At 38.9% G+C, this 22415-nt stretch overlaps 1 protein-coding gene and 1 long non-coding RNA gene across 2 annotated transcripts; one reads left to right on the top strand and one right to left on the bottom strand.

Annotated features, from left to right (window-relative positions):
* The first annotated feature begins 10495 nt into the window (after positions 1-10495).
* Positions 10496-13738, top strand: LOC108118686 (tRNA (34-2'-O)-methyltransferase regulator WDR6). Its single transcript, XM_017231476.3, has 3 exons — positions 10496-10631; positions 10697-11416; positions 11483-13738. The coding sequence occupies exons 1-3, from the start codon at positions 10574-10576 to the stop codon at positions 13654-13656; spliced, it is 2952 nt and encodes a 983-aa protein (XP_017086965.2). The 5' UTR covers positions 10496-10573; the 3' UTR covers positions 13657-13738.
* A 5708-nt stretch (positions 13739-19446) lies between these two features.
* On the bottom strand, positions 19447-21383 carry LOC138925539 (uncharacterized). The gene is made up of 3 exons (XR_011441775.1): positions 21188-21383; positions 20857-21121; positions 19447-20718 (listed from the first exon to the last, which is right to left on the bottom strand). It is a non-coding gene; the product is annotated as an uncharacterized lncRNA (long non-coding RNA).
* Between the last annotated feature and the right edge of the window lie 1032 nt (positions 21384-22415).

Genomic DNA, 22415 nt, shown 5'->3' with positions numbered 1-22415 from the left:
TTTTAGAAAATGTAAAATATTTTTTTAGATTTTATCGGCTATATATTTCCTGAAATTGGACGCAGAAAATATTTGGAAATTATATGGACATGCATGCAAGTAGGCCAAGGGCATGTGGGGCATATGATGGTACAGTAGAGCTTCGATAATTGGACTGTATATGTTAAATTTTATCGGTTATATATTTCCTGGAATTGAAGGCAGAAAATATATGGACATGCATGCAGGTACGGATATATGTAAGGGCATGTGGGCATATGTTGGCACAGTGGAGCTTTGATAAGTGGACTGTATAATTGGGGGAACAGAAAAGTTATGTGGTGTAAAAAATTACACTGATTGGAAGATAAAAAACAAATACTACGACAGCGGCGGAATGTTCGGTGAATGTTAGAAAATACCGGAACTAATTCACACCGGCTGGCCAATATTAATTATGCCTTCTTTTTGTCACCACACAATTTCACTGTTCACTTGCGAATTTTTCGCGGATTACTTGCACCAAAAAAATATGTTTGTGCGTATGTATGTATGTGGATGCACATATGCCTCGACCGTTGGCAAGCGAATGGATAACGGAGAGGCCGAAAACGGCGAGGAATATGGGCAGCACACAAAACGGAGACGGATGGAAAAATTTGCAGAATTTTAAGATTATTATAGATTATTAGAAAATCTCAACCTGCCGTTGTGTCGGAAAACTCGGACTTGGAGTTGACACGGAGGGAAAAACAATCTTGCAGCAGTGTGAACGAAATTTAATGTTCGGATCACTGCTGAAGACCGGCAGAGAAATGGAGACGGAAAAATGTACTTATCTTTTGGCGGAACAATGCCGAGAACTGCTGGCAGAAGAAAATCCAGGAATTATCCGGCTCGAAGGACCAAATTTTTGTAGGGGGGCGTGGTTGCCGCAAAAGATTCCAGGATTAGATGAAGTGAGAAATAAAAAAGTCGGGGGCGTCTTCGGGTTATACGCGTTCAGCTTTATTGGGCTGCTTACAAGAGAATACTCACCTAAAAACTAGTACAAAAAGACACGATCGACGGCAACCAACGAGCGAGAGAGAGGGCACAGAGGGGCGAGTGTGGATGCGCTCTTCAGCGCGGGTGCGCTCTTTAGCGCGGGTGCGCTTTTCAGCGCGGATGCGCTCTTCAGCTGAGCGGCACAACGGCCCCTCACCTAAACACCCCTGTTCTCTGTGACTTGGCTTTTGGTGTTCCATTCCTCCCTTTTGGGAATGATGGTGCTAAAAGGGGTATTTGTGTTCCTTGGGATTGCAGTAGTCTGTGCTGATGGGGACCAGTGGATCGTTTTGTAAAAGAGTGGAGTTTCCCGTGTTGTTGGGATTCCACTGATGTGTTTCTTTTAGTCTTATTTCCACCAACTTCGGCTGCTCCATACCAGCTAGTTCTGGATTGGGTAGGTTAAGTATGGCGTTAAAAGCATCGTTTGGAGTGGCTCGAAGAGCGCCACTAATGCATATTGTTGCCGCTCGTTGAATTCTCCGTAGTTTCTTTGTGTTTGTTCTCTTAATGCTGGCCACCACACCAGAACACCATATAGCATTATGGGTCTAACCATAGCGGTGAAGATCCATCTTACTATGTTGGGGGACATGCCCTTTTGGAGTCCTATTGCTTTTTTGTAGATGAAGAGAACAGTCGCTGCTTTCTTTGATCTTTTATTTATGTTTAAGTTCCAGCTTAGCTTTCCTTCTATTACCACCCCTAGGTACTTTTGCGCTAAAAGTGAGCCTATGGTTGTTTAGTATTGGAGGGATGTGGGGATAGATTTTGAATCCTCTGCTAGGTAAAGGTTTGACCTAAGTATGAAATTAAAAAATGACTCACTTTGGTCGTTTGTATAATATTTGAGCTCGCCCCATGGGTGTCGGCACAACAGAATGAAATCCTGCTGGGACGCCTATGTTGATCTTCTTTCTGTATTCTGCTAGCTTTACCAATAGCTCGTCTGAGGGTTCCCGCCTTTCATGGGGCATGCATGCCAACAGATTACTGATTTGAGTTGGCTCCGTCACTGATATTATAGAGCAAACATATTTTTATGTGCTATTAAGCAAGAATATAGGCTTTAGTTTAACCTTCTGTAGTAGCTTATTCCAGATACCTTTCCTCCTGCTAACCAGGGTTCCTGGACTAGGACGATGTCGGCTGCATTCTCAGCAAGATGGAGCAAGAAAGCAGCCGAGGCTGCGTAACTGTTAGGCGTCAACTGTTTGTTAGGCGTCACAGCCGAGGCTTATTTACAGAATCTGAAAGGACGTCTGCTAAATCTTATCCACTTCTGTGACTTGCGGTCGTCTAAGATGTTAAAGTCCATCCGACTAGCTGCCACACAGCGCAGCAAAGATGTGTCTCTAGTATACCCGTCTTCGGCGACAGAAGCTTCAATCTCCAAGGCCAGTTCCTCTGTGATGCCAGTTCTGCTGCTGTTTTCATCGCCCCCGGAGTCAGATCTGTACACCTTGACCGAACTGAAACCGAAGCTTAGCTCCCGTGAGCGGCCTCTTCAGGAGGTAGAGATTCTTTGTCAATAACTAGAACCGTTTAATTGGTATGTCTGGAGCATTGTGAAAATTTGGGCTTCTTCCTTGATTGTGGCCGGAATCCAAAATTTCAAATTGATAAGATCCAAATAAGATGTTTTTCGGCATCAGTTTTCTTTATATTGAAGTAATGAAGAGGAACTCCCCCCAAAGCACTTTTCCAGGCACAAACTTCGACATATTTGAGTGCATCAAAAATAAGTTTGTTTACGCTTCAAATTAATGACATATACTAAGACAGATCCGCAATAACGTTAGCATTCCAACGCATGTTTGGAATATTGAAACGATTTTAAAATAGTCTTGCGGCGCCATCGCATAGCAAACAGCGCGAATTAATTTATAAACCAATAGAAAACAGAATGTTAGAAAAATGAGACTTCGAAACGAACAAATGGTCGTATTAGACAAAGTTTTTTCCGCTGAAAGGAAAAGAAAAATTCGTAAAAAACTTTTGAATGGATTGTTGGATCGGGGTGTTTTAGGTGTCAACCAAAGCTTTATCAAAATAAAAATGTTATTTAAGAAAAATATTTTCTCTGAAGACTAAAATGTCGCTCCTAATGTCACACCAATTTGATAAATCAAAACTTCTTTACTTTTGCACAAATGAACGCAAATTTTTTGACAAAAATGATTCAGTTAAAGCAATGCCCTTCTATTGGTACATATATCATTCATTCCGATCAAATACACTGAGGCTTACTTGCTTCGTCGCCCGTGCACAGTAATAGAATTCTTAACTAATTAACCTGCCTTAAAATCGTGGTAACTTCTCTCTGACCTAAGTAAGGTCGTTCCAAAACTTTCTATTCGTTTTTGAAGATGATGAATGTCTTTGTCTCTTGATAATTGTCGAACCCAGTTACTCTTATCAAGGCCCCTCACTTGAAGGTGAGGGGCTCGATTAGGTGCTTAGATTTTAACGTTGCTTTTAAGGATAATGAGCCAGGTTTTCATTTGCAGTTTGACGTCCTCTATGTCGTCCTCTGTCTGATTGTCCGTCAGTTTATTAGTTTATAACTGTAAGATTTTTTTTAAAATACATTTTTATATCTGGTTCTTGTAGCGTACAAGGGTATGGAAGACTTTTGTGTTTAACGTGAGCACCTGCCAAGATGGCTCAATCTCACGGCCCCCTTGGACCCCTCCCTAAGGGGCCTCACCATGGCCAGGTCGGAACAAGCTCCGTGTGCTCTGGCTCCCGTGGTAACAGAAATTATCATAGCCAGGCAGGCACCGTGGCAACAAGGAAACTTCCAATTTTGACTCCCTAAGGGGTCTCAACCATGACCAGGTCGGAACATGCTCCGTGGGCTCTGGCTTTGATAGCCAGACAGGCGCCGTGCCAACAAGGACACTTCCAATGTTGATTCCAGAACAGTCACGGCGTGGTGGCCCCGGATAAAGTATAGCATAGCTGCTTGAAATAGCATTATAAAACGGCCGAAGCCAAGTCATAACGCGTTACAGTCTTTTCCACCATGCTCATGGTCATGGTTTTCTCACTGTGAGGAGGCAAGGACTATTCCTTCCTCTTCCGCAACTAGCGGCATTCACTGCTGGTCATTGACCAGACCCTTCGAGGACGGCCAGCTGTGTGACCAACAATCCCTAAGGACTTGTGAAAAAGCGGAGTTGAGCATCATATCCGTAGTTCCTCATCACCCATGTTACCGGGTCCGGCAGCAGAAGCTACACCACTTTATGTACACCCTTCCGACATCTTGAGCAGCGAATGCCTTCTCGCTGACCTCCGGAGTTACGTTCGTAGTGCTCCCATCAGCTGCGGAGCAAGGCTTTGATGCTAAAGGCACCAACTTCTTAAAGTCTGCCACTGCCATTAGCTCCTTCAGATTATTCTTCCAGAGCTCCTCCATAAATTCCTTTGGCGTCACGGCGGTGTCCACGTGTAAGACCGTCAAGCGGGGCTTGTGAAAAAGCGGAGTGTGCCGCATAAGAAAATTATGTGTTTATTCAACGGGTAGTTTTTAAACCTATATAAAATTCGTTCGTCACCAAAATTGGTATTAGATATATTGGGATTCGCATGCAGTCACGGTATTTTACCTTGTTAAATATTTTTATACCTGGTACTCATAAAGTAAAAGGGTATATTGTAGTCGTGTTAATGTATGTAACATAGGGAAGGAATCAGCTCCGGATCACATAGAGTATATATATTCTTGATCAGCATCAATAGCCGAGATATACCCATATACCATTTTCCATACATTTTAATTATAAGTTAAAAAATAATAATAAATAAGATTTTCTTATCAGAGTATTTTTTTTCCTTACTCCTTAAAAAAAACCTTTCAAATAAAATATAAAAAACCTCTCAAATAAATTCTGTATATTCACTTGCCGTACCCGGACGTGTTTCTTAAATCGCTTTTGCCAGTTTTCAATTATCTTGCAAGTGGAAATATAACGATTAATTTCTAAAAATAAATTCCACTTTATAAGTTCATTGAACTATTTATTTCCTATTAATACATTTAATCGTTTAAAGTTATCTCTGTTGCTGTTTAACTTTATTCTCTAACATAAGTCTCTCCGAGCTGTACTATCTGGATGTAACCCGTTACATCATAGCACTAACCATACAGCATATAGACAACCCATTTCATACAACGAAAATGGACGCAAAAATTTCTTGCGACAGGCCGCAGCAGGCCCCGTGGCGGATTTCTTATGCTCCCCCTCGCTCATTTTTCGTTCATCTTACGCTCATTCTCGCATTAAATGTTTTCTGTTTCTCAGTCTCTAAACGGAGCGCGATGAAGAAGGTTGGCCTGCGCTTAGGTTGATCTTTTTATTTGATATAGAATATATGTAGTTATGTAGTATTTTTACAGCATTTACCAGCAAAAAAACATGTTTTCTAACTCTTTCATCATAAAAGTAATTTGTGGTTATTTTTACAGCATTTACCAGCAAAAAACCATGTTTTTAATAGTATTCTAACCAGCAGTTGTAAAAACGACACTTATATTGAAACATGTCTTTTTTTTATTTTGGTATGATATATGTGTAGTTTTCTAATTCCTTCGTCAACCAATCACTGAAAAGTAATTTGTACCATTTTTAGAAAACTTACCATCGTTAAACCATGTTGGTAACTGTTTTCTAACCAGAAGTTGAAAAAAATCAAAAATGATTTTGACACATGCCGCCTGTTTTTTATTTGATATAGAATATATAAGAATATATTTTTGCATTTACCAGCAAAAAACCATGTTTTGAATAGTTTTCTAACCCGCAGTTGTAAAAAAGATACTTATATAGAAACATGCCGTCTATTTTTATTTTGGTATGATATCTAGCTCTGTATATTCACTTGCCGTACCCGGACGTGTTTCTTCGATCGCTCTTGCCAGTTTGCAATTATTTTCGATCTTGAACTCAAGCTTTCTCCTTCTGCGACAAGTGGAAATATAACGATTAATCTTTAAAAATAAATTTGACTTAACAAGTTCATTGAACTATTTAGTTCCAATTTATACATTTAATCGGTTAAAGTTATCTCTGTTGCGCTTTAACTATATTCTCCAACATAAGTCTCTCCGAGCCGTACTCTCCGGACGTAACCCGTTACATCATAGTTACTGTGGAGTTTATTGTTCTGCACGACGCCAAGCCTTCGTTGCACATTTCTTTTATGACGTCGTCTCTTACATCCTATCTGATCGTCCACTCTCGGCTACAGAGTGCTTCAGAGAGCCTAAATTCTTTACACGCTACTACAGTGGTCTGCAATCTGCCAAAAATGAGTCTTATTTGCACAGCAAAAAAATGTGAATTTGGTGGATCCATCACGGGTGACTCATACCTGTCTTGTTGGCTCTGCAACAACTGCTCACATATTAAATTTGCTGGAGGAGGACACAATGGACGGATAAGTGACCTTATCAACAAGAAAATTGGCCTGACGTGTTCTTGCATCGCTTGCAGAGAAATCGAGTCGTAGATGCGGACTTTTTTGAAACAGAGGCAAAATGGTTTCCTTGATGTTCGCAAGCAATTCTCGGCCCTTAATGAGCAATTCCTCGCTCTTGAAACCCAATTCCTTGGGCTAAAGTTGTTAAGCGAATCCCCCAGACGAAAAATTCCGAACACCAACCTGCTGACTGCCAATTTATTGGGTACCCCTACATCCCATGCTGTACAAGTCCATGCATTTTCAACACCAAACATTTTACCGTCGCCTATTTGTCTACCTACTGATGCTGTTCCAGTACCAAGGGACTTGATGAACCTTCCTTCAGGGCACTCTAATATTTATCCCTTGCAAGAAGCGATCAGTGTACCGAGTACAAATCTCGCGCCTCCTATCATCTTGGAGCCTTCAACGTTGGACATCGTTGGACAACATACCCTCTTCTCTTGCTGTGATGTCTCCAAGGCCTCTGATTGGTGTGGCGCCTGAAGTTAAATCTTCTGGACTTACGCTGAGGGCGGTTGCTTCTCGTAAGGCCTCTCGCCTTATGCCGGATACTACTATTGATGATGTCAGGAGTCACCTGTTTAACCATTTTAAGGTAGGTCCTTATGAAATAGCTGTTTTTAAGTTTAACTTTAAGCATAAGCGTTCTATTTCTTCTTTTAAAATAGTCCTAACTGATTCCTACCTTGAAAAAGCACTTGATCCTGTAGCTTGGCCTGAGCACAGTATCATTCAAGAATTCCTAGCAAAAGACGCTCAGAATCCTAGCCGTGCAGAAACTGCTTCAAAAAACTGAATAACATAGTATTTTCCTGCTGCTATCCAAACGTTAGAAGTATTCTGGGTAAGCTAAGCCAATTTTTCACAAAGAGTGCTTCTTTTGATTTTGATGCTATCGTGCTTACTGAAACTTGGCTTAACTCCTCTGTCTCTGATTAAGAAATTCTTGTTTCCAAATTCATAGTGTTTCGATAGGATCGTCCAACTTTTGCAGGTGGTGTCCTCATTGCTGTTAGTAATGAGTACCCTGCTGAACTTATTCCTTTCCCGAATGAGTTCGGAATTGAGTTCATTGCGGTGAAAATTTTAACTGGCTCGTCTCATATTTTCCTGATCTGTTCCTACATTCCTCCCATGGCCGAAGATCCTCATGATCCAAGCTCCTTCTATTCTTTTGTCAATATGAAACGTAAATTACATCTTTTTCCTCCTTCCCTATCATATAAAAATATTTCACATTCTTCTGAGCTAGGTATTGCTAATCTCTTTGCGTCAGTTTTTCAAACCACTTATTCGTCCGATTTATATAACCTCAATTCTTCTTAAACTTATAAATTACCACACATAAACAACATTTACTTGTCAAAATTTCGAATTCAGGATGTGTTCGAAGCTCTTTCAACAATAGATATCTCATTCTCTGCTGGTCCTGACAATGCTCCTAGCTGTGTTCTAAGGTACTGTTCTGATATCCTTTGCTATCCTCTCATTCTCTTATTCAACTTATCCTTGGAGTTGGCATGTCTTCCCAAGAGATGGAATGAATCATATATTATTATGCTTGAGAAACTGGTTACGTTCAAACTGCAACATTTTTGTAAAAGCATTATTTCCACTTCACAGCATGGTTTTGTCAAGCATCGCTCTACCACAACTAACCTTCTTGAATTCACTTCTATCATCCACAGGGTTTTTCTGAGCCGCATGCAAACTGATGTGGAATATACTGATTTCAACCATCATCTCCTCCGTCATAAGCGGTATCTAGTGGGATTTTCTCCAAAAATCGTACGGTGGTTGGCCTCCTATCTATTCAATCGCACGCAGTGTGTTTTGTTCAAAAAAAGAACATCACAGATTATAAACATTTCATCTGGTGTCCCACAAGTTAGTCATTTAGGACCCCTTCTGTTTGTTCTTTTTGTTAACGATTTACCTAGTGTTGTAAACTATGCTACTAAATTTATATATGCTGGTGATGTCAAGTTATGTCTTTCTTTCTCAGACCATTTCCTTCATAGACACCTCCAATTAGACCTTAACGAAGTCTTCTTGTGGTGCTCAAACAATCTTCTTTTACTTAACTGCTCTAAGTGTAAGGTTATGACGTTCAATCACAGTGTGCCCCACATCGTTTCGTACTCTCTTGGGAATAATAACTTCTTAGATCGTGTTTCCCTAATAAACGATCTTGGAGTCCTTTTTGACAATAAGTTGTCGTTCAACGAACACATATTACTAACAGTTAATAAAGCCAGAGGTGTGCCAGCTTTTATCAAACGTTGGTCAAAAGATTTGGATAATCCTTTCACAACTAAAACTCTACATGTATCGTTGGTTCGTCCTATCTTGGAATACTGTTCTAGCGTTTGGAGACTGCAATACTTTGTTCACCAAAGGAGGATTGAATCTGTCCAAAAGCAGCTTCTGTTATTTGCATTAAAAAGCTTAAACTGGGATACTGCCACTTGCCTCCCGTCGTATCATTGCCGGTTAAAACTATAAAACCTACCTCCTATAAAAGAGCGGCGTACTTGTGCTGGGGTAATGCTATTTCATGTGCTTATTGTTGGACAGGTTGACTCACAGGTACTTCTTGAAAAATTAATGTTCTCTGTTCCTGTTTTTTTACCAATTTTTAGGTGCTGAACACGATCCTTTTCGCGTTATTTGTAAAAATTATAACTCATTGTCCCATTTATTATTTCCTGAACTATCCCTAGATGTAATTAAATCCAAAATTATGAAATATCTTTTATCTAAATTTATTCTAGATTCTAGAATAACAGATCATTGTTAATAATAAATAAATAAATAAAGTTTTGAGATTTTATTTATGGTAGTTTTACTGGTTCTGAAGTTTTTGACTTTTTGTGAATTAAGGTTATATTTTTTACTTAACGTTAATTGCATATCATAGTCTTGTTATAAGCATTGAGAACAAACGATGTTAGAAAAATGATATTGAACATGCTTAATTTTATTAAAAGAGAAACTAAAAGAAACAAACAGACTTAAACTTTTTATGACTTATGACGGTTAGTGTTACATACCGTCATAGACATGTGCCCATATGTACATATATATGTTCGTTGATTTTTATTTTTAGCGGTTTCACATTTTTATACCCTTGCAGAGGGTATTATAATTTTGGTCAAAAGTGTGCAACGCAGTGAAGGAGACATCTCCGACCCCATAAAGTATATATATTCTTGATCAGGATCACCTCCTGAGTTGATATGAGCATGTCCGTCTGTCCGTCTGTCCGTCTGTCTGTCCGTCTGTCTGTCCGTCTGTCTGTCCGTCTGTCTGTTTCTACGCGAACTAGTCTCTCAGTTTTATAGCTATCGTCTTGAAACTTTGCACACACCCTTCTTTCCTTTGCACGCAGTATATAAGTCGGAACGGCCCGGATCGGCCGACTATATCCTATAGCTGTCATATAACTGAACGATCGGAAATGACCCAACTTTCGTGTTGTTAAAGATAGAAAGCTGGAACTTGGTACAGATTATATTCTTGGTCAGTTAATCCGATCTACCAAATTTCATAACGATCGGCCGACTATATCTTATAGCTGCCATATAACTGAACGATCGGAAATGGTTTTTGGTAGAAATACCACTTTTGGTGTTTTTGAAGATAGAAGCTTGAGACTTTTTTTAGATTTTGTATTGTAATAAATTGGATTATATATTCATATTTCCATAAGGATCGGCCAACTATATCCGATGTTTGCGATATATATCCGGTTTAAACTGGAAGGGGATATAAACTTCGGCTCCGCCCGAAGTTAGCTTTCCTTTCTTGTTATAATTTTTTTATTTTTATGTTTACATTTTTCTAAACATATTTATAATCAAGGTAGAATTAAATTATTGCTCGTTCAATTTCTTCCATATGATAACTTAGTTTATATGATGACATTAAAAATATGCGTTCAATGTGCTTTACTTTATTGTTCCGAATTAACGATAAATAAACAGCGGTTTCACCTTAAAATAAAACTTGGTCACACAGTTATGAACCACGTTATAAACAAACAAAAGTCGACATGGCATTAGCGGCAGATGCTTTGGGATTGTATGTGTCTTTTAAATGCATATTGGTTGGTAAGTAATTGAAGATAATCTAAATTAAATAATTTTAAATTAATTAACTTCGTATTTTATTACAGGTCAGGGAAGTTGCTCCCTAGAATGCAGTAGAAAATCTAAATATGTCCTTCCATCCCGGCTTCGTCCCGGAAAAATTCATGGATTCGCATTGGATTCGGACAATTACCCCGAAACCATAGTGTTGGCGTATAGCGAAAATGAGTTCTCATTGTATACATGTAATCTTAATAGGAAAAATAACGGGTTCAAGTTGGTTTACGAGGGAAAAACTAGAGACTGGATTAACGCAGCTACTTTTTTTTCCGAAACGTCGAAAAATAGTGGACAATTCGTACTGCACATGGCTCACAGTACCTTAATACACATAAAATATGCGTTCACGCCCAATATACACTTTAACGTATCAGAGTTAGCTCAGTGTTCTGACTGTTCAATTCTTTATTACAGTCGTCTGTATGGTAATTCTTACGATGAACTAACAATATTCAGTGGAAACGCATTTGGAGAATTGTTGGTTTGGCAACCCAAAGACGCGCTAAATTCCAAATCATCAATGTGTAAAACATATCCCCTTCTTTTACGAATACAAGCACATAACGGTGTTATTCATGCAATTGATTTAAACCTATCGTCACAAATATTAACTACAACATCCGATGATCGTTCTGTCAAATATTGGAGAGTTGAAAAGTTGGGAATGAGGGATGTCAGGTTAAAACCCATGCTTAGTTGTTTTGGACATAATTCGCGTACAATGTGTGCAATAATTTCAAAAATTGGTAGGCTTTTTACATACTATTAAAGACTTTGTATATTAATTTTTCATAAAATTATATTATTTATAGGTGGCTTCGTATATATAATAAGCGGTGGTGAGGACTCTCACGTATGTATTTGGAGTCATGTTGGAGATCTTTTGTATAAGCGTCGCTTCCATTTCGGAGCACCTATATGGCGATTAGGTATAAATAATAATTCTTCGATACTTTATACCACAGGTTCTACTGGAAATATTGTCGCTTGTAACCTTAATAGTGTTGTTAAAAACCAAAATAATTTTGCTTATGCGTTTGGCGATATTAATTTAAAAAATGAATTTATAAGAAGGATAAAATTTGTTAAAGAAAGTATAATTATTGGCTTAAGTAACATGAACCGTTTGTATTATATGCAAATTTCGGATCATTTTAATGAGGCGGAAAAGTGGATTTTAGTGAATGACTTCCCGTCATATAAATGTACAGTTTTTGAGGTATCTAATGACATTATTGCAACAGGTGGTCTTCGACGTATAGCAATGTATCGATTTAAAGGACCTAGGATTTATGAAAAAATTTTTGATGCTGAAAGGATGACAGGGACAATTCGATCTTTTATATTTTTGAATGAAAATTACTTTCTCGTTGCTGACGATTCGGGTACCTGCGTATTACTAAAAGGAAATAATTTAAGATTAGATTCTTATATTGAACTTTGGTATCCGCGTGATCCTTGTATAACTGCCGGTTTATTTATATCTAAAAACTATATTTTACTGGGGGACCGCAAAGGTCGTGTTATGCTTTATTCCCGGAGCAATGAAAAAACATTTTCATGTAAGAAAATGCTAAATTATCAAGAAGTTAAATTTGGTGCCAATTTTTTTAAATTGCTAAGACTAACTACATTTGATGCTTATGTAATGTTCGGTGGTCATGAGTCAGTTATAAAATATATACATATAGGATTACCGGAATGCGATTTAAAAGTCACACAACGTATAAATATGCCTTTGTCGTGGATTGAAGCGTGCCTTGGAAATGATATAATTTTGGGTTTTAATGATAATCACATTGTTGTTTGGTCTCGACATTACGACGTGCTAGCACAGATGCCATGCGGCGGTGGACACCGATGTTGGGATTATTTTATGAACAATGGTATTATTAATATTGTATTTATTAAGCAGAGGAAAGTGTTCTTTTATAAGACTTCCCTTTTTAACCCAATATCCAAAATGATTAAGAACATTAAATGCAACACCTGGCACATACGCAATTGTAATATTTTGCGACTTCTTAAACACTGTGAAGCGCAAACATTAATTGTGTCGGCAGGTGATGATAATATTATAAAAGTTACGTGTTTTTTGGACAAAGCGTCAAATCAGTGTGCTGAAATTCACTCACATGTATCAAGTGTAAGATGTTTACAAGTTTATAAATTACAAAATACTGAAAATACTTGGATTATTTTTTCAGTCGGTGGCCGATCTCAACTTTGCATAAGTCTGTTTAACATAAACCGGTTTAAAGAGTTTTATGTACATGAGCTATACACAAATACGTTGCAAAATATGTTAAAAAATGTTTCACAAGAAGCAAGACTTATGGCAATAGAAATTGCAAAGGGAGCCTTAGAAGATTGTTTTTTATTATACATAGCTGGTGCTGATGGCAGAATTTGTCAATACCTTTGGAATTTACAAAAAAAAACTGAGCTAAAATTTCAAAAGGTTATTTATTTAAAAAATTGCCCTATTAAGCTACGCTTTATAAATGGTCTCGACTTACTACTACTAACAACGACAAGTGGCGAATTATATGGTTTTAACAAGACTTTGTCAGAAAAATGTTTTCAACTTCAGCTTCATGAAACTGGTATCAACGCAATTGACACATATGTAGTTGAGCATCTTTTGCATATCTTATCAGGAGGAGACGATGAAAATATTAAGTACACTGTGGTAAATTTGACAAATTTTACAGTGGAATATAAGACAGAATTTATTGGTCTTCACAATACCCAAGTGAATGCTTTATCAATACATTCTCCTTATAAGTGGAATGAAAAATCGGAACTTCTAGCATATACTTGCGGTATAGATAAACAGATCTTTGAAATTAACCTAAAAACCCAAAAGTATGTTCGTGTAGGCTTCACCTGTATTGCGGATATTAAAGGATTGGAGATAGATAATTGTAACAGAATGTATTTGTATGGAAGCGGACTACAAATTGTTTGTCCATTAAAATCTTAATTTAAATATAAATGTACATCAATAGGTTAAACAAAATTGTGATTTTCAAAATTAAACTAAAAACTATATACATACATAAAAATGTTTAGCTTATTTACTTAGTCTTGTGTGAACATCGGCAACCATCGGCAAATAGTTGAAACGAATTTTACAATACTGATGAAAATTGTGTTTTTCTGTTAAAAACTATTAGTTTTAAACTAATTTGGCTTAAATTGCAGATAATTTATTCAATGGCATACAGATACTTATTTATATGTTTATGCCATTACAGAGGGTATTATAATTTTAGTCAAAAGTGTACAACCCAGTAAAGGATGTGCACATTTGCATATATTATAATGTGCATATTTTACTTTTTTATACCCTTGCAGAGGGTATTATAATTTTGGTCAAAAGTGTACAACGCAGTGAAGGAGACATCTCCCACCCTATACAGTATATATATTCTTGATCAGGATCACCTCCTGAGTTGATATGAGCATGTCCGTCTGTCCGTCTGTCCGTCTGTCCGTCTGTCTGTCTGTCTGTTTCTACGCGAACTAGTCTCTCAGTTTTAAAGCTATCGTTTTGAAACTTTGCACACACCCTTCTTTGCTTTGCACGCAGTATATAAATCGGAACGGCCGTGATCGGCGGACTAAATCCTATAGCTGTCATATAACTGATTGATCGGAAATGGTATAACTTTGGTTTTTTTAGAGTTAGAGAGTTTAAATTTGACATGAGAGCTATTTTTGGAAACAAATTACGACATGCCAAATTTCATAAGGATCGGCCGACTATATCCTATAGCTGCCGTATAACTGAACGATCGGAAATGACCCAACTTTCGTGTTTTTGAAGATAGAAAGCTGGAACTTAGTACAGATTCTATTTTTGATCAGTTGATCCAACATACCAAATTTCATTAGGATTGGCCGACTATATCCTATAGCTGCCATATAACTGAACGATCGGAAATGGTTTTTGGTAGAAATACCAACCTTGGTATTTTTGAAGATAGAAGCTTGGGACTTTTTTTTAGATTTTTTAGTTTATTTAATTGGTTTTATTATGATGTAATTATAAGGATCTGCCAACTATATCCGATGTTTGCGATATCGGATTTTAACTGCAAGGCTATATCAACTTCGGCTCCACCCGAAGTTAGCTTTCCTTTCTTGTTTTAATTTAATGTGCATATATTATATGTTCTTTATCAGGATGAGGATGTAGATATTTTCGTCTGTCCGTATTTACTTACGCAAACTAGTTTTTTAGTTTTAAAGTTACATACCTACCCTTGCAGAGAGTATTATAATTTTGGTCAAAAATGTGCAACGAATCTCCGACCCAATAAAGTATATATATTTTAGATCAGGATCAACTCCCTCCAGCGCCCTTTAAAACCAAGGCCCGCAAGGCCTTAAATTTTGCCAGAAAAACAAACTCGGAGACAGCCTGGGAGTCGTACAAAGCGGACCTTAGGCGATATAACAAAGAGCTTCGCAAGGCAAAAAGGAATGCCTGGGCCGAGTTCTGCACGAACATTCAGCAAACATCAGAGGCCTCTCGACTCAGGAAGGTCCTTGCAACTACTGCACCAAATGTAGGATACATTAAAACCTCAGAGGGCAACTGGACATCGTCCAGCAAAGAAACCCTAGAGGCTCTCATAGAGACACATTTCCCGGGATGCTCTCGAGAAGACACAACCCTGGAAATGCAGACACAGGGGAATAGCCCACCCACCAACAATCCACTTGAATACCTATTGAATGATAGATATCTCAGCTGGGCAATAAATAGCTTCAAGCCCTTCAAATCCCCGGGCCCAGATGGCATTGTCCCGGCTCTGCTAATTAAAGCCGGTCCCAACCTGAAATCATGGGTCAAGATAGCTTTCTCAGCAATCTTCAGTATGGGCATCGTACCCCAAATGTGGTTGCGGACGAAAGTCGTATTTATACCCAAGGCGGGAAAACCATCTCACTGCACCCCCAAGGACTTCAGACCAATAAGCCTGTCGTCCTTCCTTCTCAAGACAATGGAGAGACTAATCAGCCTCCATATTAATCTTACTATAAACCCAGATGATATCTCGGGATCACAACATGCGTATAGGAAGGGCCGATCCACGGAAACGGCACTCCACGAAATCACTACTTTTGTCGAGAAGGCACTTAGTGATAAGGAATACGCACTCATTGCTTTTCTAGACATAGAAGGTGCGTTCAACAACATCCTACCAAGCTCGATAACCAATGCGCTGACAGGACTAGGAATAGATAATCAATCCGTACGCCTTATAAAGCAGATCCTGGTAAACAGGACTGTTGAGGCGTCACTAGGAGGAGAATCTATTCATAGATACGTCAGAAGAGGCACCCCGTAAGGAGGCGTACTCTCACCCCTACTCTGGAACGTGGCGGTTAATAGCCTACTGCGATCCCTAGAAGGGGGTGGTTGCAAAGTTATCGCTTACGCGGATGATGTCGCAATTGCCTTCTCAGGAAAATTTCCCCAGACTCTATGTGACCGCATGACGGACAAACTTAGGGTCCTCTCAACGTGGGCAGCTAGAAATGGACTAGGTGTGAACCCATCCAAAACAGAGCTCGTCCTCTTCACCAGGAAGTACAAAATACCAAACTTAAGGCTTCCAAAACTATTAGGAGAAACACTATCTCTTAGCGATAGCGCCAAGTACCTAGGGATTACGCTAGACAGGAAACTGGACTGGAAATCAAACACTATGGATAGAGCCAACAAAGCTACAATCGCGCTCTATACTTGCAGAAAAGCCATTGGTCTTAAATGGGGAATGTCACCAAAAATAGTAAGATGGCTTTATACAGCGGTCATAAGACCCATCCTCTTCTACGGGGTGGTGGTATGGTGGCCTGCTCTCACCAACTCCACAATCAGGGAGAAGCTTAGAAAAACGCAAAGGATGGCGGAGGTCTGTATCACGGGCAGCCTACGTACCACTCCTACGGACGCACTAGACTTCATACTCGACCTATTACCGGTAGAGATAGTGGGAGTCAAGATGGCTACGCTATCGGCAATCAGGCTACGAGAGACGGGCGCATGGAAAAGGACTGACTACGGACATACCAAGTTAGATCTACACCACTGCACGCCAACGGGGTCTACGGACTACTGCGTACCTGTCGATAATCCCACCTTAAAATACAAGGTCTACATTCCAACAAGGGAGGAATGGGACACACAAATCCCGGGACCAGCCGGTTCCCTCCATATTTACACAGACGGCTCAAAATTGAATGGCCAGGTGGGAGGCGGTTTCCATTGCGAACAGCTGTGTTTAAATGAGTCCTTCAGACTCCCAGACCACTGTAGTGTTTTCCAAGCAGAAGTAATAGCTATCGGAGAAGCACTCAGATCCCCAGCAATCATTGGTAATCAGGACACGATCTGTATCTTTTCAGACAGTCAAGCGGCACTCAAGGCCCTTGACGGTCTTTCATCCAACTCCAGGACAGTGAATGACTGTCGCAGATCTCTTAACGAGATGGCAGAGCAGCATGACATACACCTCATATGGGTGCCCGGACATAGGGACCACGAGGGTAACTGCGCCGCCGACGAACTAGCAAGAGCAGGTACTACCAATCCTCTCCTACCGGAGAAGGAACCAGTAGGTATCCCCTTAGCTACGTGTAGGCTAAAATGCAGGGATCACTTTGACCGCGCATCACTGCGGAAATGGAGAAACCTCCAAAACTGCAGGAACTCCCGCATGATATGGCCAAACCGATCTAGGAAGAGGTCAATGATGCTTACCGCCCTAAATAGGCAGGACTATAGTCGGGCGATCAAGGCCATTACGGGACATTGGTTAATAGGAGCACACGCGGCTAGACTAGCGGTGCCTCATTATGACTACTGCAGGAGCTGTGGAGACGAAGAAGAGGAAGAGACAGTCGCACACCTCCTGTGTCAATGCCCTGCGCTGGGGCGCATCCGACTCAAATTCCTGGGCGCAGCAATACTTACAGACCTTACAGACCTCGCGGAGGTCGCTCCACACAGACTCGTAGCCTTCATCCGTAAATCTGGATGGGACCGCGAGCCGGTTCAAGAAGGATAGAGCACCCTTGGGCACATAAGTAGTGGGAAGGGAGAGGTCCTTTTGTAGGATCCTTGCCTGTGCGGTATCACAAGGAGCCCCAGCGGCTCAAGTGGATGGGGGTCAGAACCGGCCCTCATCGCCGCCTCAACCTAACCAAACCTAACTCCTGAGTTAAGCTTGAAACTTCGCACACACCCTCCATTTCTTTGCACGCTGAATATGCTTCGGAACGGTTAAGATCGGGCGACTATATCCTATAGCTGCCATATAACTGATTGATGGGAAATGCTATAACTTTGGTGTTTTTAGAGTTTGAGAGCTTGGATTTTGTGCGAATGCTATATTTTCCGAATAAATTCAAAAAATGTTGTTATGAAATTAATGATTACATTATATTAATCAGTTAATTTTATAATACTATTAAATAAAATACTGTCCTTTTGGTTGATTGGGATACACAAACAAAATTATAATTTTTATTGTTATTTGGTTTGGTTTGAAGTTTATGCTGAAAATAAAAAATATATATTAAGGGGACCCCCCCCATTCTCGATTTCAAAAAATCGATTTTTACTATTCTATTTTTAATCGACTATTAACTATTCAAGAATGTTCCCTGAAAATTTCAAGTGAAAATCCCAAAAACTCTTGAAGATATAGCCGATTTATGATGGTAGCCTCAGGCGACGGCGAGAGCCGTCTCAAAACTTTAAACGCGCTTTTCTCGAAACAGTGTTTTTACGACTGGCGCATGAGGTTACTCAAAAACTATTAATCCAATCGGTTCCAAATTTTAACACGTTATTCTATACATAGCTCTGGTATGAACTAGGATAAATCAAATCGGTGAAGATCTTCTTTACTTCTCAGCTTGATATGTGGCTTAAATAATTAAAAAATAATTTTCAAAGGTCCGCCATTTTGTTAATTTTTGAGCAAAGTTAATAATCCTAGTTCATACCAGAGCCAAACATGTACTCTTTCCAATCCCGTTGGAATTTTTGGTTTCAGATGTTCCAGTGAAAAATCACACGCGCCGCCAAAAAGAAGGGCTTTTCTTTGATTGCAAAAAACAACAAAATAAAAAAAAAAAATTTTGGAAAATGGTTTTCTTACTTTTTATGTGTTAATATATGTATGCACAGTTACAACCCTAAAAAATAATTCATGTTCATTTGCCAGCCCATTGAAAATTGTCAAAATTTAAAATCGAGAATGGGGGGTCCCCTTAAATAAATATGTGGATAATACTTCCACATACTTAAAAAATAAAAAAAAATGAAAACAATGATAGAAAAATAATCTAAAAAACAACTTTATATTTTAAAGTAAAACTTAAAAAATTATGAACGTAAATAATAAAAGTTAAGTAAAGTTTAAGTAAATTAAAAAATAAAATCAAGGTGGCCCACTTGACACGTCGCGACCCATATTGGTTGCTTCATTTGCAAACAAATTATATTGATACACTTCTCTCACCTCCTCTTAAGTGAGGACCGTTTAGCGATGTTTTTTTTTTCTTTCGTGTGCAATAGAAGTCTTATCTCTATTTCTGAAATTTTTTTTGTTTCTCCAAAGCTCCCGCGGGCCGCTTCAGCTCCTACACAGTGGTTTAAGGTATAGTGTTTTTTAACTTTTTATAAAGTTTTTTTTTATACTTTTTTTTTAACTAGCAAGCCCGGTGAACTCCGTTTCGCCACCAGATGGCTTCGTTTTATGGAACACTTCGTTTTGTTATTAATAGATCGACAACATTTTTTTTTATTTGAAAATGCGTGGGTTTTCGATATAAGATGATGGGAGATTCTGAATTGCCACAGTCATACAGTAAAAGCCGACTTATTTTTATATAATAAAATATTAAGGGGGGACATCTGAGTAAAGTTTTGAAAATATCGAAAAATTTTTTTTTAACTAGCAAGCCCGGTGAACTCCGTTTCGCCACCAGATGGCTTCGTTTTATGGAACACTTCGTTTTGTTATTAATAGATCGACAACATTTTTTTTTATTTGAAAATGCGTGGGTTTTCGATATAAGATGATGGGAGATGTCGGACGCTAATGATCTTCGTTAGCTCACTCACTGTTCCATTTTATTGAAGTGCTATTTGGTAACCCACATTTTTTGTTTTTTGGTCTGACGTTAACACAAAAAAGCGGAAGGTTTTCCAACTTGTGAGCACGCAACGTATAACAATGAAAAACAATGATTTTCTAAATTTATGCCGCATCACTAAGCGATTGGCCTTGTGCCTTGTTTATTGTCATTGCTAACGCAAGGCGAACTGGAAATTGCAATCGTTTGAAGTCAAACGGAAAATCATTCGGATTCATTGGTATTCGAGGAATACATACATTTTCAGCTGCGTACTTTCCGTTAATAATGGTTGCCTCAATCAAATACGACATAAGTCTTATAAGTCCGTTGCAAAGCCGCGGTGGATTTAAATTACGCAATATCATAATAACTGTACCAGCTTTTAGTTGCAAGTTATGTGGTGGAAATCCTGATAACTCTAGAGAGTTCAAAAACTCCGTTGGATAATTTACTACATCATCGGGATTTGTTATCGAATCAACTGATGTGTCTCGATTACACGATGCTTAATATTGCTTCTCCGCTGAACGACAATGTCTCGCGATTTAGTTGGATCGCCAACAATAATTGCAGCAACATCATTAACAGTGCATTGAATCTTCGCACATGTTGGGGTACAATCCGCTCTTATGACAAATTTGTTTGTATCCGATGGCATTCGTTACAATGCTGTTTTGAACATATTAACCACATCGCTATTAGCGTGAAAAAATTCTTGCAACTGTTCAATTACTCGTCCCTTTAAATATTGTGTTCTCTGTATATTGCACCGCACATTTAGCTGATCCATCATCGACGAAATGAAATATATTTGCAGAAATTGATGCGTTGCATCTGGTGTTGGCACCATTGAACCATGCAAATGATATATTTGTCCTTGTATCTGTAATTGCAAACAATCATTTGTTGCAATCAATCAGTGTAACTTCTGATCTAGTGATGGTGTAGTGTGTGATGTATGTATATGTAGTGGTTATGTGTTGCAATTCATTGTGTTTGTGTGAGTAATTGTATCGTTTACCTTGCAAGTCGGCATAAAGCCGCCTTCTCAAATAATATAGCTCATGCGAAGTCATGCGAAAGCAGTTATTGTATTCAAAGATTTGTTGAAGAAAATGGCTGAAATCGGGATCATTTCCATCGAAGAATGTTTTTAGTGCCTGTGGTGGTGCAAGTAATGGACCCAGTTTGACTTTTCCACTTGTGTTGTGTAAATACACTCCTTGCTGGCTTGCATGTCTTGCGCGACGGCCGATGTTCGAACGTGGTCCTCTATGCATTGTGGACTGTGGACAGAGTGGTAAATTTAACCTCAAATGCACGATCCACATAATTTACACAGTTCAACTTACCACCTTAAAGACAATTATCTGCCGTTGAAATTGAATACAAATACACGTGACTGATTTGATGTTTTCCAATTGATGTGTTAGAAAACGAATAACTTATTTTTTCAAATATTTTCACAATTTGACAGAAACACAATGCCGGTTAGTCACATGAAATAAGCAGAGAACAATGAGTAGCTGTCAAACAATGTTTTACGCGCCTTCGCCCTCTACTTAAAATATTGGTTTAAATTTTAGTATGTTTAACCTTGCGCAGCCTGAAACCTTTCAAACGAATGCAAAGTCGTGTAAATCAGTTCGTGCGTTCTGAATTGCCACAGTCATACAGTAAAAGCCGACTTATTTTTATATAATAAAATATTAAGGGGGGACATCTGAGTAAAGTTTTGAAAAAATCGAAAAATTTTTTTTTCGCCTAAAATTTTTTATGGTCTTAAAAATAACATATCAAAAGTCCGGCAAAAGTTTCTAAGTGTCGAAATTTTCCATTCTGCGGCGATGCCTCAGAGGTATATCCCACAGTACTTAAAACTTTAAACGCGTTTATCTCGAAACCACTTTTTTTGAGACTGCCGGAAACATAACTCGAACAAATCTTAACCGATCGATTTTGAATTTTGACAGTATATTTAAAATACCTTTATCTATCGACACATGTAGGATTTTTTTTTATCAAGAATTTTGTGACGTTTTTTAATCGTGGAAATCAAAACTTTTTCCAATCACTCACCATTTTGCAAATCAAAATATCGCAAAAATCCTACGTGTGTACATAGCTGTTGATGTATAGAAACTAACGAAACTTGATTGATTGTTCTACATAAAAATTGAGGACTTAAGCTTTCTGGCCAAGACTAAATGAGGTCGTTCATGAACCAGACTAAGAATGAATTTAAAGAGTTGATCACTGGTTTTTGTAAAATCAATGTGGTCATTCTATGCGCTTGACACTCAGTTTAGCGGCCTTCAGCTGCTAAATGAGCCACCTAAGCGTAAGAAATCCGCTGTTTGTGATCCGCCTCAGCCTCCTCAGCTGTAATTAACGCAGCCGCTCATACCTCTGGCCACCCCAAGGGCTAAAACTGAGAACAATTCCGAATTTCTCAGTACAAATGAGCAATTGTCCGACATGTCCTTCGTGGCATCCCTTCAAGTGATGCCACCGGTTCTAGTGAACGAAACCCCCGTTAGAGTCACCCTAAAGGGTATTCCACAGTCCGGACCACCGGCA

The sequence above is a fragment of the Drosophila bipectinata genome, chromosome XR (assembly GCF_030179905.1).
Source record: "Drosophila bipectinata strain 14024-0381.07 chromosome XR, DbipHiC1v2, whole genome shotgun sequence".
NCBI classification, from domain to species: Eukaryota; Metazoa; Arthropoda; class Insecta; order Diptera; family Drosophilidae; genus Drosophila; species Drosophila bipectinata.
Note: the sequence above shows the minus strand (reverse complement) of the source record. Positions and strands in the feature narration are given on the sequence as shown.